At 37.6% G+C, this 15216-nt stretch overlaps 1 protein-coding gene across 1 annotated transcript in view; it reads left to right on the forward strand.

The window, feature by feature from the left end:
- The window catches only part of MAN2A1 (mannosidase alpha class 2A member 1), a 168192-nt gene that overhangs the window by 127076 nt on the left and 25900 nt on the right, over window positions 1-15216 (forward strand). Inside the window, exon 17 of the mRNA XM_059418347.1 lies at window positions 12616-12749. Within this exon, the coding sequence (XP_059274330.1) occupies window positions 12616-12749 (134 nt within the window). The remainder of the gene's footprint in view (window positions 1-12615; window positions 12750-15216) is intronic.

The following is a 15216-nucleotide window of genomic DNA, read 5'->3' on the forward strand; positions in this document are numbered from 1 at the left end:
AGCAATTTTTCTTTTTGCACTCTCAAGCCCAGAGTGTTTATATTTTTTGGTGGGTTTTTTTTTTTCCCCCAACATGAAAGCTCTCGGTAGGAGATGGAGTTACCAGTTCACCTGAAAGGCTTTCATCCAAACTATACATCCTTCTGTGTTTGTATCTGAACCCCTTTCAATAGATCTCCCTCTTGGGAAAAATAAGGCCTGTTGCGGAGAGAGAGCCTTTTTCTCAGTGGCCTTCCTGACCTCCCTCCATCTGTCATTTTCTTTCACACACCGTTGCATGAAGGCTCAGGTTGTCTGGATCCTGGCTTATTGGGGTTTTAATTCACTGATCAAAACCTAAGAAAGAGATGTGAGGTCTTCAGGGTGTTTGGATGTCGACAAGTTCAAAGTGACTGAACGGGGTCTGTTTATGCTGTACCAAAGCAGCCGCACTTGCCATACTTGAAAGCTCTTCGGTGTTTTAAACTTTGGCCTCATGTAAACCAGGCATCTGGGTGATTGAGCAAGATCCATGGACAGGATGTAGCTTTCCCTCTTAGGTGTTAAAGAAAACATCAGCCAACTTCCATGCTTTTGTAGATCGGCTTGTATTTAATATTTCTTAAAAGAACACAAATACCTACTTTCGAATTTAATTTACTAAACTGTCTTTGGATGTATGCTAATTTTGCCTCCTTTAAACTGACCAGATGCAGTTACTGGATGAGTATTAAAGAATAGAGCATGTTTGTTGTTAGTTCCAAATTTATGAGCCAGAAAAAAATGGGGCTTGGGGGAGAGAAACTATTAATATTTTATGATTAGATACTATAATTGTATTAGGTTACTAAACCATTAATTAAACAAAAGATTTTATTATCTCTCAGCAACAGGATAAAGAAACAGGAAGATTTGTGATATTATGGATTATTTGTCTTTATTGAGAGTCTATATTAAGTATTTCAAAATCCGTTTACTTGAAATACTCTTTTAAAAAACTAAAGTAATGTGAACCTGATAAAGTATCCTTAAATTCCTCAATCTCTGTTTTAGTTACTCTATGACCATTTTCTCCCCAAAGTAACCTTTGGCCCAAATTAAGCTTTGAGAGAAAACAAAGTCAAGAACAGAGCTCAAATAGCACTTGCCAGATTATAAAAACTGTGTGGTCATCATGGATTTTGCAACAAACTGAATTGGTATGGGTTCAACCAACTTTGTTTGTTTGGTTCCCCCCCCACCCTTAGTGTTTTATATTTAAGTTTCAGTGTCTTATTTGCATTCTCTCCAGATTCTGAAAATGGTAGGGGTTGCTGTTTAGAGCCCTCTCTTAACATCATTTAAGCTATTAAAAAACACTCTGTGTTTCTTTTCATTATTGTTCAAACATTACATTCAAAGGTTCCTAGAAATATTAAATTAGAGGAAATCTTGTGCTCACTAGCTTTAAAAGCTCTACAAGATCAGAGGGATTTGAGAGATTTCTAATGCAACACAATGTTTTGCCTTCCATCAGGTTAAATAAGAAATCCATTTTGTAGCACCCATAATTTAATGAAATGCCCTTTTGTAACTATTTTTTTTTCAAAGATTATATTTCGTTTATAGAAAATAACATTTTTCTGGAGGAAATGGTGGGAGAAGTGAGGATTAGTTTTCTCGTACTATAATCATCTTTTATTTAGTTGAAGCTTTACATGTTCCTAAGGCTGCTTTGGCTACGTTAGCTTTTTTTGTTAATCTTGGTTTGGAAGATAGAATGTGATATAGGCAGAAGCCCATGTATCCCCTTATATTTGTTTCTGTGCCATCACAGTAAGTGCATAACTTGCAGTGACATCATGATCAGTAGGTGACATTTCTTAGCTGTGGCTTCATTTGTCTTTGGAGCGGTAATTATTAGACTTTGGTGCCCTAGTTTTCTGACATCAGCAGCTACTTTGAAGAATTAGGTTGCTATGGGTTACCAATGTGTCATGTACATTTTCTCCAGCACAAGGTTCAGGTTCCAGATCAGTTATAATACATACCTTCAAGCTTCTTTTCCCTGGGACTACGTTCTTCTAGGCAGGTGTTTGTGAGTGAATGAGTATGTGTGTAAACCATGTTTCAGCCCTTAGGAGAAATACCTAAATGCAATACTTTTGGCCTATTTTCTGCTGACATATTATGAAAGTACTAAATGTAATGGATCTTGCTAAAAGAAAGCAAGTAGCCTGGAGGTAAAATGTAATGAACTGCCATCAAAAAGTATGGAAGAAAAGACTTTCCTTTGGCAGCTATGACTGAATAATTTCCTTGAGTGGGCACAGTTAGCATTCAAAAAGAGGTCGCTTAGTTTTTCTCTGTTTTGAATATGTAATATGATTGGATTCATAACATGACCCTTGACTTTTAGAGAGTCAAAATGAACTTCATCTGGTTAAATACATAAGAGAATCCACATTGGGAATTAGAGATTTGAATCCTTAGTTGCACCTTGAAGCCAACCAGAGTGACCTTGAGTTTGTCCTTAAATTTCTTATGGGCTCGGTTTCTTAAATGGTAGAAAGACTAGATGGCCAATTAGGTGTGGCCAATTAAAGTTAAGCACATAAAGTCTCTGTTGTGCTTAACTCCTTGCTCCTAAATTCCATCTTCTAAGGATGCTTGAATCTGGGCCTTCCATCCCTAGAGTCCTCCTACTTGTAAACAAGGTCTCAGAGCTTCACTGAAGCTGTTTTTATTTCCATAAAAAGATTCATGAGGGTATTAAAATGGTTTGCAGTCAATCTCTCATTTTTTCCCCCCTAGGACTACATTCCATATTTAGTTTAAGAGTAAAAGCATTAAGTAAGTTATGGCTAGGCAGACTTAGGTAATTAAAACATTTTTGGAATACCATAATATGTAATTGACTGCTAAGGATTTTTTTTTTTCCTTTTAATTGGAACTTTTAAAAATTGAATAAGGAGCTATGCATTGAATCTGATTATTCCCAACAGGCATGAAAGGAAAGGTTATTTTGAGGGACTATAAGCACATGCTATTTATACAAATTCAGAACTCAGAGGTTATCTTGGGGGCTCTTTGACATCAGCTGCCATCTTGAAGGCATAGCTTCCTAGCAGGGAAACATCATCCCCTACAAATAAGTGTTGTAGTAAACTCAGATGAAGGGCGTAGGGATGGGAAATATAGGGGAAGTATGATGGTTAAGAGCTCAAACTCCAGAGTCAACACACTTGCATGTCATTTCCAGCTCCTGCCCTAGCTCCCACTGCTTACCGTCTAGCTGCTTGATCTTGCACAAGTTATTACCTCTCTGTCCTTGGTTTTGTCATCTTGAAAAAGGTGACAATAAAAGAGTCTACCTCATGGAAGTGTTGGAGGATTAACTGAATTAATAATGTACATAAAGCCTGGCACATATTAAGTGTTGTTTCTCCTTAAGATGATGTGTAGGCTTTGGGCACCTGGGTGGCTCTGTCTGTTCGGCGTCTGACTCTTGATTTCAGCTCAGGTCTGGATCTTAGGGCTTGTGAGTTCAAGCCCCACACTGGGCTCCATGCTGGGTGTGGAATCTACTTTAAAAAAAAAAAAGAGGATGTGGGCCAGATGAATTAGACATAAGTGTTAGAAAAGAGAGTAGCCATTGAGGTTTGGGGGTGTTGGGGAAGATTTGATAAAGGAAGTGGGCTGTTGAGATGCTGTGTCTTAGAGAAATGTCATTTATATAGGCAGAAAGGAGGGAAAGAACATTACAAAGCATGAAGTGGGGTTTTTTTTTTAATCAAACTCCTTTGTTCCTATAAGGATTTGGAAAACTATTACATATATTTAAGTTGACATCTATTTTTTATACATTTTAAAAATTGCAAAAGATGTTTTTTCTGGAGTATAATAAATACTGACATTTTAAAATAAGCATATCCAGTGAGTAGCGATTTGATTTTGAAATCACGCATTTTTAAAAAGGCCTGAATAAGACCTTTAACAGTCAAATTTCACATCTTTATTTTCTCCTTGAACTCGTATTTCCATTCCGCTTCCCACCGAGTTTTATCTTAATATACTATTTTTATGCTTGAGGGTATTGATCAACCTTTCATTATTCTTATGAAACATATATGTATGTGTATATTAATTTAAGTTCAACAATTCATTCATCCTAAAAGTAAGTGTTAAATTTTTTCTGGATTGAGTTATAAAAATTATTAATAGTATACAGTTGATCAAAAAAGTCCCAATGTATTACCGTTTTGGTCATTTATTTCATGAGCTTGAATGAAAACCTTTCTCTCAGTGGATGAATCATATGTACCCTTTATATTCCACATATGTTCATATATCCATTGCTGAATTATACTTAATGCTAGAGTGAGATAGGTTTCAGCATCGATTTCTTCTTAATTTTTGTTTTTATAAAGGTAAGGCAAAAAAAAAAAAAAAAAGTTACCATAAATAAGTAGGTGGGAATGGAAGGAGCTCTATTATAAGAATGTCATTCAGGGACACCTGGGTGGCTGGCTCAGTTGGTCAAGCCACTGCCTTCAGCTCGGGTCATGGTCCCAGGGTCCTGGGATCGAGTCCTGCATCAGGCTCCTTGCTCGGCAGGGAGCCTGCTTCTCTCGTTGCCTCTGCCTGCCTCTCTGCCTTCTTGTATGTACTCTCTCTCTCTCGCTCGCTCTCTCTCTGGCAAATAAATAAAATCTCTTAAAAAAAAAAATGTCATTCAGTCCCTTGAACTCCTTGTGAGTTATATTCCATAAATCACAGAATTGTCTATTGTCAAACATGAATTTCAGTCAGTTAATTATAATGCTTTACTGCCTGACAAATTGATTAGATACACCTTCAATTTTGTTGAAAGCAAACAAAAGAAAATCACATGTTTTGGAAAAATGTTTGTTACCCAACCATTAAAGTTCAGCCAAACACCAGTACTGCAAATTGTCTCTGTTTAGCATCCACTGAGTTAGGATGAGTGAGAGGTATCCTACTGCTTCTTTTTTGGTAAGTTGAGAGAAGTAATGGTAAAAGTGTGGTTTAAAAAAAAAGAAAGAAAGAAAAAACAAGGAAGAACTGCTTGCCTCCATGGCAAGATCAACTTGAGAAGTAAGAGTACACAGAATCCAAGCTTCCTGCATTAAGCTACCTTGGAAAGGAACATGTTCAGGAGAGCAGGAAGTAGGCAAGTTCAGAGTGACTGTCAGTCTGAAGGGTATACAAACAGATCATTGTGATTATTCCATATTCTTCCCTCACTTGCCTCACTTGTCCTAGACCAGCCCCAGCTTGGAAGGGAACTGAAGGGAACAGAAAAGTTTCAGTGTTGTGAGCTGTTTTATTCTCTTCCCATGGAAATGCTTTCATTAGACCTTGTCTGTTAGAATACTGTGCAGCCTTCAAAAACCCAAATCTTGCCATTTGCAATGGCATGGATGGAATTAGAGGGTATTATGCTAAGTGAAACAATCAGAGAAAGACAATTATCATATGCTCTCTCTGATAGGAGGAATTTGAGAGGGAGGGGGGGTGTTCATGGGAGATGGGGAGGGAAGAAATGAAACAAGGTGGGACCACAGAGGGAGACAAACCATAAGTGACTCTTAATCTCAGGAAACAAACTGAGGATTGCTAAGGGTTGGGAGAATAGGAATAGGATAGCTGGGTGATGGACACTGGGGAGGGTATTTGCTGTGGTGAGTGCTGTGAATTGTGTAAGCCTGATGATTCACAGACCTGTACTCCTGAAACAAATAAATATATTATATGTTAATTTTTAAAAAGTTACTGATGTAGATGTTGCATTCCCATGAAGACAGAGCTTCCAAAATACCTGTTGTTTCTTAAAATCAATACTCAATAGGACCAAAAAAAATTAAAAAAAGAAAAGCTTCCAGTGTTATTGTGTATTTTTTTTCTATTATTAGGTCTTCAAGTATATTGTGGTTAATTGGTATCATCTTTAATCAAAATTTGCAATCCATGGAATCAAATGCTCTAACTTTGCTATTATGCGTGTACTTTTGTGTCATTGTAAGAATTACCGAAATGAAAAGCCTAAAATTTTGTACACTAGTGCCTTGCTCGTAATAAGTTCATCCCTAAGTCGTAGTAGTTATTTATCTAGTGCTTTAGAAATGAAACAAAGTGGTACATCATCATTTTCTTAAATTCAAGACTTGGAATGAAATTTACTCAAATTTATATTCATGAAAGCAGATGTTAAAATTTTCACTTGTGGAGAAATAATCAATGTGAACATTTACAGACCTGGAAATCAGCAAGTACCTCAGAGGATAAATTAGATCTTACAATGGATAGGCAAGTTGAGTAAGTCAACATGGAGAAAAAGGTCATCCAAATGTGGGAATTATTACCATTTTTATTCTTGGTGCTTTCAGATGTGAGTACAGTTTTAAAAAATGATAATATTTGCTTTTTTAGAAACATCATCTCCATAATGGCCTACTAAATTTATCATTGTTGCAAGAATTATCCTTAAAGTTTATGTGTTGAATGAAGCAGTGTGTAATTAGTTAATAATTCTACGTGTCAACTCCTGGTTAAGTTGGATAAGTTCACAAAAGCACTGTCACGAAAGTAAATATATAATGTGAAAATTATTTTTTGTACTTTTGATGATTTAAATACAGAACAAAATACTCCCCACATTGGAGGGGCAATATTTAGACTTACAATCCGTGGTTTTTCGTGACAGCTTTTATTGTCCCTATTGTTATTGTTACCATTGTCCTACTTCTGCAGTGAAGCGATGGCTCGGGCACCCCTCTACTTAGACATAGATTCAAGAAAAGGGAATGAGGGCAACAATGATATAATAAGCTGGCATTTTTGCCCAAGAACCTACATTTTTAGGACATTCACTGAAAACCTTGCTTTGAATCTTAGATGGGTTTTTTGAGGTTTGATTTTATATGATTTCATATCTATTTCAAATTCAGTTAAACACCTCTTTTAGGTTCTCACCTTCACTTTTCAGTTTCCTATGTGGGTGTGGCCCAGTTGCTGTTAGGGCACATTGATGTAAGGACTTGTCCTAATCATACATTGAGCGGCACTAATAAGATATGGAAAACTTGTTCTTTCTCCCAAGCTGCTGCCTCTCACTCTGATAACCATTTGAATATGGTGGGCAGTGTCTCGTATACTCCTTGGAAAAGTTCTCTTTGCATTTCAAAATTGCTAGAATAAGGTGATTGGGTTGGTGGAGAAAATTGGGCCAACTCTGAGATTCTGCAGGTCAGGCTTGACTTCCGCTGCCCAGATAGGTGTTAAAATGATCTGATGATGAAGTAAGGAGACTGCAAGAAAATGAGGCCTACAGTTCTCTGAAAGCCACCAGCTGCTGTCTGGAGCCATGGCCCTAGGCTTTCCATCTGCATTCCTCAGCCACACCCTCCCTGGACATTTTCATCTACCTCTTCTTTCACACACAAAGGATGTGTCAGAGATACCTTCTAGTTTTTCTTCCCACACAAGAAAGGGAATCCTTCTCAGTTTCATTAAGACTGGTGCTAAGCAACAAAATCAGAAGGTGAAGCCTCCCGCCCTGACCCTTTGCCTATTCAATTTCATCTTTTTCCCTACCTTCCTAAAAAATAATCTTCTTTTAAAAATACTTAAAATAATTTTTACGTATACAAGTAATATCTATGTATACTTTTTTGAAAAAAATGTCACACATTATAATATATGTATATAATGTAAAATCCCTCTAGAATCTGTCATGGCCCCTATCCACTACTCTAGAGAGGTAATCAGATAACTGTGTGCACACTCGATCACTTGCGTTCTCTCTCTCTCTCTCTCTCTCTGTCTCTCTCTCGCGCGCGCGCGCACACACACAAACACTTGAAATGCACACCTGTGTTTGGTTTTAGCATGAAGTTCATCACACTGTACAAATGCTGCATTCACTTCTTGCATCAGATATCTTTCGTGGCCCCGGGCAGGGAGCTATCTCATTCATTTGCTACAGAGCATTTATTTGCCTATTGGTGGACATCTCGCCTATTTTCCATGTTTCTACCCTTGGCAGCAGTGCACAGTGAATATGCTTGTGCTTGTGATTAGTGTTCATCTTATGTAGACAAGTGAGATCATAGTGTCTTTAATTAATATATATTACTTTATTGGCTTTAAAGTGACTGTGACAATTTTTTTTTCCAGGATATTTTGTTCTCATAACATCAGGTTATAGAACCTGAGGCTCTGGCACTGTCCATGTAATTTGTCCATAAAAGTCATTTGCTGTTAACTTTAAAAAAAAAAAAAAAAAAAGATTTTGTATTTTTTTTTTTATAATAGTGGGGTGTTTTTTAAAAGTTTTTATTTATTTATTTGACAGAGAAATCACAAGTAGGCAGAGAGGCAGGTGGGGCAGGGGGCGGGTGGGGAGCAGACTCCCCGCTGAGCCGAGTGCCTGACGTCGGGCTCCATCCCAGAACCCTGAGATCATATCCTGAGCCGAAGGCAGAGGCTTAACCCACTGAGCCACCCAGGCGCCCCAAAGATTTTGTATTGTTTTAAAGAAGTTTTGTATTCCAGCAAGCCCATCCTGTAATTATTTTTTATTATTTTTATTTTTATTCTATTGTCATTTTCTTCATAATTTATTTGGCTCTGTTAAGTAGCACTTGTAGCATATCAGATCCCAGATCAGTACCCTTTTCCTTTCTTAAAAAATAACATGGGGGTCTCCTTTCTACTTAGAGTCACTGCAAAGCTCCTCCAATCTCTGGTCCCAAAGTAACTTCAACATTCTCTAGTGTTCAGTTTGCCAGCGAGGCATGATGGCCAAGGGGCTTAGTGCTGGTTCTGCCAGCCTTGTGATCTGGGGCAAGGAATGTCCTCCTAGGCCTACAGTCAGGATTGAATGAACTACCGTAGTTACTGTACGTAAAGCTATGGCAAGCATATGGTACACAGCAAGGACTTGGTAATTTTTGGCTTATTACTCCACGTAGCTTCTGCCTGTCACTCAGCAAACACTACTGTCTGCTCATATTATGTGCTGGGAGCATAAAGATAAATAAGACATGGTCTCAGTGCTTGAGGAGCTTTCACTCTAGCATGCATGTTTGCTCAAAATTAAAGTGCTTATTCTCTTATCTTTCTATTTGTTTAAACTCTGTCCGTGGCCTTGTTTGCTTTCCTCCCATGTCAGCTGACTTGGGCATCGTGAAGGACAGCCTCTCCCCTCTTAACGCATTCTCTTTAATGGTGATTCAGCACCTGCTGCATTCCCAAAATGTTGTTAAAAACTGGAATGCAGAGATGTTGTGTAAGACCATCTGTAAGAAGCTAACAGCCTCTAGGGAGGAAGAAGAAAGTGGGTTCTGCAAGACTCTTTCCATTCTCTATGATGGCTTTCCACCTATGGACTTGCTCCGTTTTTAGTTTGCATTTCTTCTGCTAATAAAGATAAATAGTCTCCATTCTCTCTTTCTCGGGACAGAGTGTGAAGCATTAGCAGCAAGAGGGCACTTACTTCTCTTTCTTTTTTTTTTTTTTTTAAAGATTTTATTTATTTATTTGACAGACAGAGATCACAAGTAGGCAGAGAGGCAGACAGAGAGAGAGAAGGAAGCAGGCTCCCTGCTGAGCAGAGAGCCCGATGCAGGGCTTGATCCCAGGACCCTGGGACCATGACCTGAGCTGAAGGCAGAGGCCTAACCCACTGAGCCACCCAGGCGCCCCTACTTCTCTTTCTTTATCAATGACATACATCACGTCTTTGGACTTTGGACTGCTCTTGTTAGGTAGGAGCTGTTTTCTGTCCTAGGACTGAATTAAAACCAGAGGGGCTTAGAAATCCCTGGCTGTCCATGCCCAGATGGAACGACTTTGGTAAAAGGACCTTTTGCTGCCACATAACTGCAAAGATTCTGCAGACCACTGAGACCACTGGGTTCATACCCATGCTTTCCAGGGAGTTGTCCCCTCAATGCCATGAACTTCTTTGGGAATGGCACACCTTAGGGAATTCTTGACCTAGAGTAGGAAAAGGTAGCAGTCTTTCATCTCCCGCACACAGATTCTTCTTTAAAAAGTAATAAATTCCCTTTCCTAACTCAGGGATATCTCCTTGCTTTGATTACCATTACAAGATTTGTTTGGTTTGTTCATAGTAAGTGTATTAAGTTTGATCTTACTTTAAAAGCCTGTCCTGGCATAGAATTTAAATTAATGTCTCACTGAATTGTGAATGGACACTGAGGCTCCTTTTATTTATTTATTTTCTAAGATTTTATTTATTTATTTGACAGGGAGAGAGAGATCACAAGTAGGCAGAGAGGCAGGCACAGAGAGAAGAAGGGAAGCAGGCTTCCTGCTGAGCAGAGAGCCTGATGCTTGGCTCTATTCCAGGACCCTGAGATCATGACCTGAGCTAAAGGCAGAGGCTTAACCCATTGAGCCACCTCGGCACCCCTTGAATCTCCTTTTAAAGGAGATGTAAACATTTGTTGCCACAACAGGATCTGAGCACAATACTGAGCTCAAGAAGGATGATTTTCTCAACAGAAATCATTTATTATTGCCAGAGGTAATGTGAAATTACCTATTTTTTCTTGAAACATGTTTTTTTGTAAATGTTTTCTAGAGATACATGACTTGAAATTAACAACACTCTCCTTTGTTAAGACTTTATTTCATTTCATGTATTGTGTTGACCCCTGAGAGAATATCCAGTCTAGAGAGGAGAAAAGGTACACAGTGCTCAAAACCCTATGAACGCTTCCAGCAAATGAGGTGTTCTCCTGATTGCTCTAGAGGGGACTACATCCCTATTGCTACATTTTGTGTTTTTGGCATCTTTGGTTCATTTATAGAAGCTTGTCTGTTAAAATTCCATATACATTTCATTGGCTTTGAAAAATACTGAGATTGACATCAACCTACTGAAAGATACTTTGCATTGAAAGTAATACATTTCCTAACCAAAGAAGATACCATTGTTCTAGCATCAGTAGATGTCACTTTTTTTTTCCCCCCTTTTAACTTCCCAGTTGTAGTGAAGCTCTTTGGGTCAGCTATCTGGTAATTGTCATAAAAAGGGTTATATGTATATTTAACTGGACAGAAGTTAGTGGTTCAAACTGACCATAAAGTGGAAGGGAATAATGGTGCCCTCTTCCTGCACACATGAGGTCATACTGCTCATCTCAGCTTTGTGAACATAGTAAGAAACAAGTCATTTCTGACAGAGGTTGTCAAGTTGGAAGAGTAACATCTCCCAGAAGAGAACTCCTGTGTGAATTTTGAAAATTCTATTGATGGAGGCTTTTGCCCATTTAGCATTGTCAGTATATTACTCTTTATGTTTTACAATTTCTGGTGTACTTCTCACATAAACCTATATTGCCTCGGCTAGCTGCATTTTCATGATTTTCCTCAAGTTCCACAGATTCAAACTTCCTTTCCTTAACTCTTTTACCTTCTCTAAGCCCTGGGGATTCTTGTTGGCTCCCAGAAAAAGTTCTCCTTTCTCCCTTCCCTCACTCCCCATTTCTCTTTACATAGCCCTCTTTATCTAAGAGTGTGCTGGTTAATTGCACACTGTGACAGATTGTGTGTGAGGCACGCTGGGTAACAACTAACAACGGCCAGTACATGTCCAGGGCTCTTAGAACCTTAGAAACCTTCTGCCGTATGAAATAGAATAGAGCCAGTCTTTCTTCTTTTGACTGCTTGCTTTCCTGAATGCTCTTTCTTAGAAGATCCAATATCTCTTCTACACACTCAATCTGTATTAGGAGTGTTGGATTTCTTCCTAACTCCCCTCTCCATCTCTGAAATAGATCCAAGGCTTCACTGAGGACCAGAAGATAGAGTCAGGGTGGCGTGACAGATAGAAATTAGTGAACAGTTTAGGCTTATCCAAAAAAATAAATGCTTGATACATCTGGGACTTCTTCAAGCTGTCCTCTGCTTTATCCAGCAAAGGGCAAAATGAATCACTCCATAACAAGGGGTCCTAAGAGATAACAAACTCAATTAAAATTGATTTAACTTCTGGGGAGTTCTCCAGATTATACTCCACAAATACTAATATGATAATACCCACTTCAGCCATAAATCATCTCATTGGACCTCGTGTCTCTTTTCCTAGATTATAGATCATGGGCAATAATAGACTGCCTCTTGAACCAACAGGGTGTAAATTTCACTGCTTTGGATTTCCAGTGCAGAAGGTGAGTGGTGAAGAAGTAGGCTCCAGTGGTTCTGTCGGGGAAGGACAGTACACAGGACAGGTGGCCTCTTAACGCATTTTAACAACCTTTTCTCATTCAATGTCCTCTTTTCCCTCCGAAACTTACTGGAGAATCATTTGCATGTTATATTTCATCTTCATTTATTTCATCCTAACCTCTTCATCCTTCTGTTGAGTTCTATGTGCCCTGGAGAAAGCGTTTTCTACCATTTGACAGTTTAGGAAAAAAAAAAAAGAAAGAAAGAAAAAGAAAAGAAAAGAAAAGGTGAACAGTGGCACAGCTAGCATGAAGAATGGTAAAGATAGGAGTAGAAAATGGGAAAAATGTATGTCACTTTGTTAGTTCCGTACAGTATATTTAAGAAAAGTGGAGCAATAAATTTCTATTAACGTATATATTCTTTTAAATTTAGGAATAGACGGACAGTCTGTGGAAGTATCCAATATCGTGGACATCCGAAAAGAACATAACCGTGAGATTGCAATGAGAATTTCTTCTAGCATAAACAGTCAAAACAGATTTTATACTGACCTGAATGGATACCAGGTAATTTTCCTTTAAAATGTCTAAGTAATAGCGGTTTTAGTGTGCAAGTTTTATGTATGGAAATGGGTCAGTTAAATTCACATCCTTCGAAAAATGTGCTTAAGTTTACAAATTATTTCTAAAGGAAAACTGAATTTTAACAGGTACTTATAGGTTCTATATTCAACCAGATTTCCAAAGTTAGAACAAATATTTGAGAGATTGGTTTGTAGAACATCTGATTTACAGATGTATTTTTTTCAAAGGCATTTGCATGTTAAATGCCTTGATACCAAAATATATCTGAATTTGTCTCATAGAAAGGAAACATAATTAGGGACTGATGGAATATATATTTTCCCCTCATAAGGAAACGGTCTGTGCATATTTAATTATTACATATATACTTTTAAATGTGTAATGTAATAATAGGCTCTTAAATTTCAGGGAAACTCTTCCTCTCTTTTTATCAATAATGTAAGGGTGTTTACCTTTATGCACACACATATGTGTACATAGACTTAGACAAAGAAATACAAACATGTATCTATTTAGAAATGTGGGTAGGTATGTATTTAATCAAAATGTTCACAAAATAGTTTGAAATGGTAATGAGAAAATTGACTCAAAATTTTTCGAGATTGTCAGCACTCTAATTTAATAGGGCTCTTTTGATTGTTACCTAAATCTCTGTATTCAGAGTATATGTGTGTGACAACATAGCTTTGAAATAATACTATTAAAAACATTAGCATGTTTTTGAGACATTAGCATTTTAGAAAGTTCTGGCTATGAATAGAAATAATTTCACAACAAATGCTTTTACTTTGTCTGATTTTCAACTGGGTTGAGTGGAAAGGATTGTGGTAATTTTCTCTTGTGCAATTTCCTGCAAAGGTTAAATTTAAACCTTTTCCAAAGCATAAAAATTGCATTATACGCTTTGAATTTACATGTTAATTCTACCGCAGCTGTTTGGTTTTCAAATGAAGCCATGACTTTATGGTGATTCATTTTCCTCGTGTACAAAAGAAACTCTTTTTCTTAAAATCTTACAGAAGCAATTATTTGTATGTGTGGGTGTATACATGAATGAAAAAAAAAAACTTAGTAAAAGTGAATAAAAATGTGAATTTTCTTTTCAAGGATCAAGCATTTGAATAAGTAGGGAAATATTATTTCTAAATTTATAAATGTCTAAATTTATAACGTAAATGTTTCTGCTTCTAAAATAGGCCATTTTTTTAAGCCTTGAAAGAGTAGTTCTTGGGCAAAACCAGAAATCTAGACCCACAGGTAGGGAGCATGGCTGGCAGCCCCTTAGTCATGACAGTGTGAATGTGTGAATGCCCTTTGCATTGAGTATACAAGTTAATTTGAATGGAAGGATTAGGACTGGAAAGAAGAAATGGAGAATTCTTTGAAACTATCTCTTTTTTTTTTTTTTTTAACATTTTACAGTTGTTTCTTCAGTTTCATAATTTCCTGGGCCTGTGATACAAATTACCACAAACTGGGTGGCTTAGAACAGCAGAATTTATTCTTGTCACAGTTCTGGACAGCCAAAGTCCAAAATCAAGATGTCTTCAGGGTCACACTCCCTCCAGAGTGTGTAGGGAAATACTCTTCCTTGCCTGTTCTAGCTTCTGGAGACATCAGGCCATTCTGGGCCCTGTTGGCTTGTAGAGCCATCACTCTACTGTCTGCCTCTGCTGTCACAGAGTCCCTGTTGTATTCTCCGTGTGTCTCCATTGTGTGCAGACTTCCCTCTTAGAAGGACTCCAGTCCTTGGATTAGAGCCCACCCTAATCCAGTATACCTTATGTCTGTAGAGATCCTATTTCAAAATAAAATCACATTCACAGATTGTGGGTGACCATGAATTTGGGGGGCTCTATTCGGTACAACCAGTAAGTTGAAGGACACACTGTGGAGTTGTTGTAAAGATTAAAAGATGGTATTTGTGAATACCTAGTACTTTGCCTCGTTATAATGAGCACTCAATACGTGTTAACTATTACATTAACTTTATATTTCTTTCCTTCTCGAATGTCCTGTCATGTCATGTCAAGCTTGCATGAGCTGAATAGGAGAGGTATCATTTTTATGTGGTGTGAATAAGACACCTGATAACAAAGTCTCTGTTTGATGTTTACTGCTGTGGTTTGAGGGAGTTTCCTTGACCCCAGCCAGCTTAGTGCATTTTCAGTCAGAAAATAAAATAATGTATTTCATGCATTCACATACGAGACCAAGAAAAATTAAAATATGGAACTATCTACATTGAAACTAAACAGGAAAAGTAAGCACTGAAGAGTCTTTAAATATAAATGTGAATTTGATTACTTTAGTGTAACATGTTGGAGAATTCGATGAGGGAATCTGTGGTATTTATTAAAACTGATTCAAGAATTATAAAAGATATTTTTTGAAAGGGGATAGAGAGCTATTATGCTTAACATTCATTACAAAAGCAGTATGTTAGATT

This window comes from Mustela nigripes, chromosome 12, assembly GCF_022355385.1.
Source record: "Mustela nigripes isolate SB6536 chromosome 12, MUSNIG.SB6536, whole genome shotgun sequence".
Classification (NCBI taxonomy): Eukaryota; Metazoa; Chordata; class Mammalia; order Carnivora; family Mustelidae; genus Mustela; species Mustela nigripes.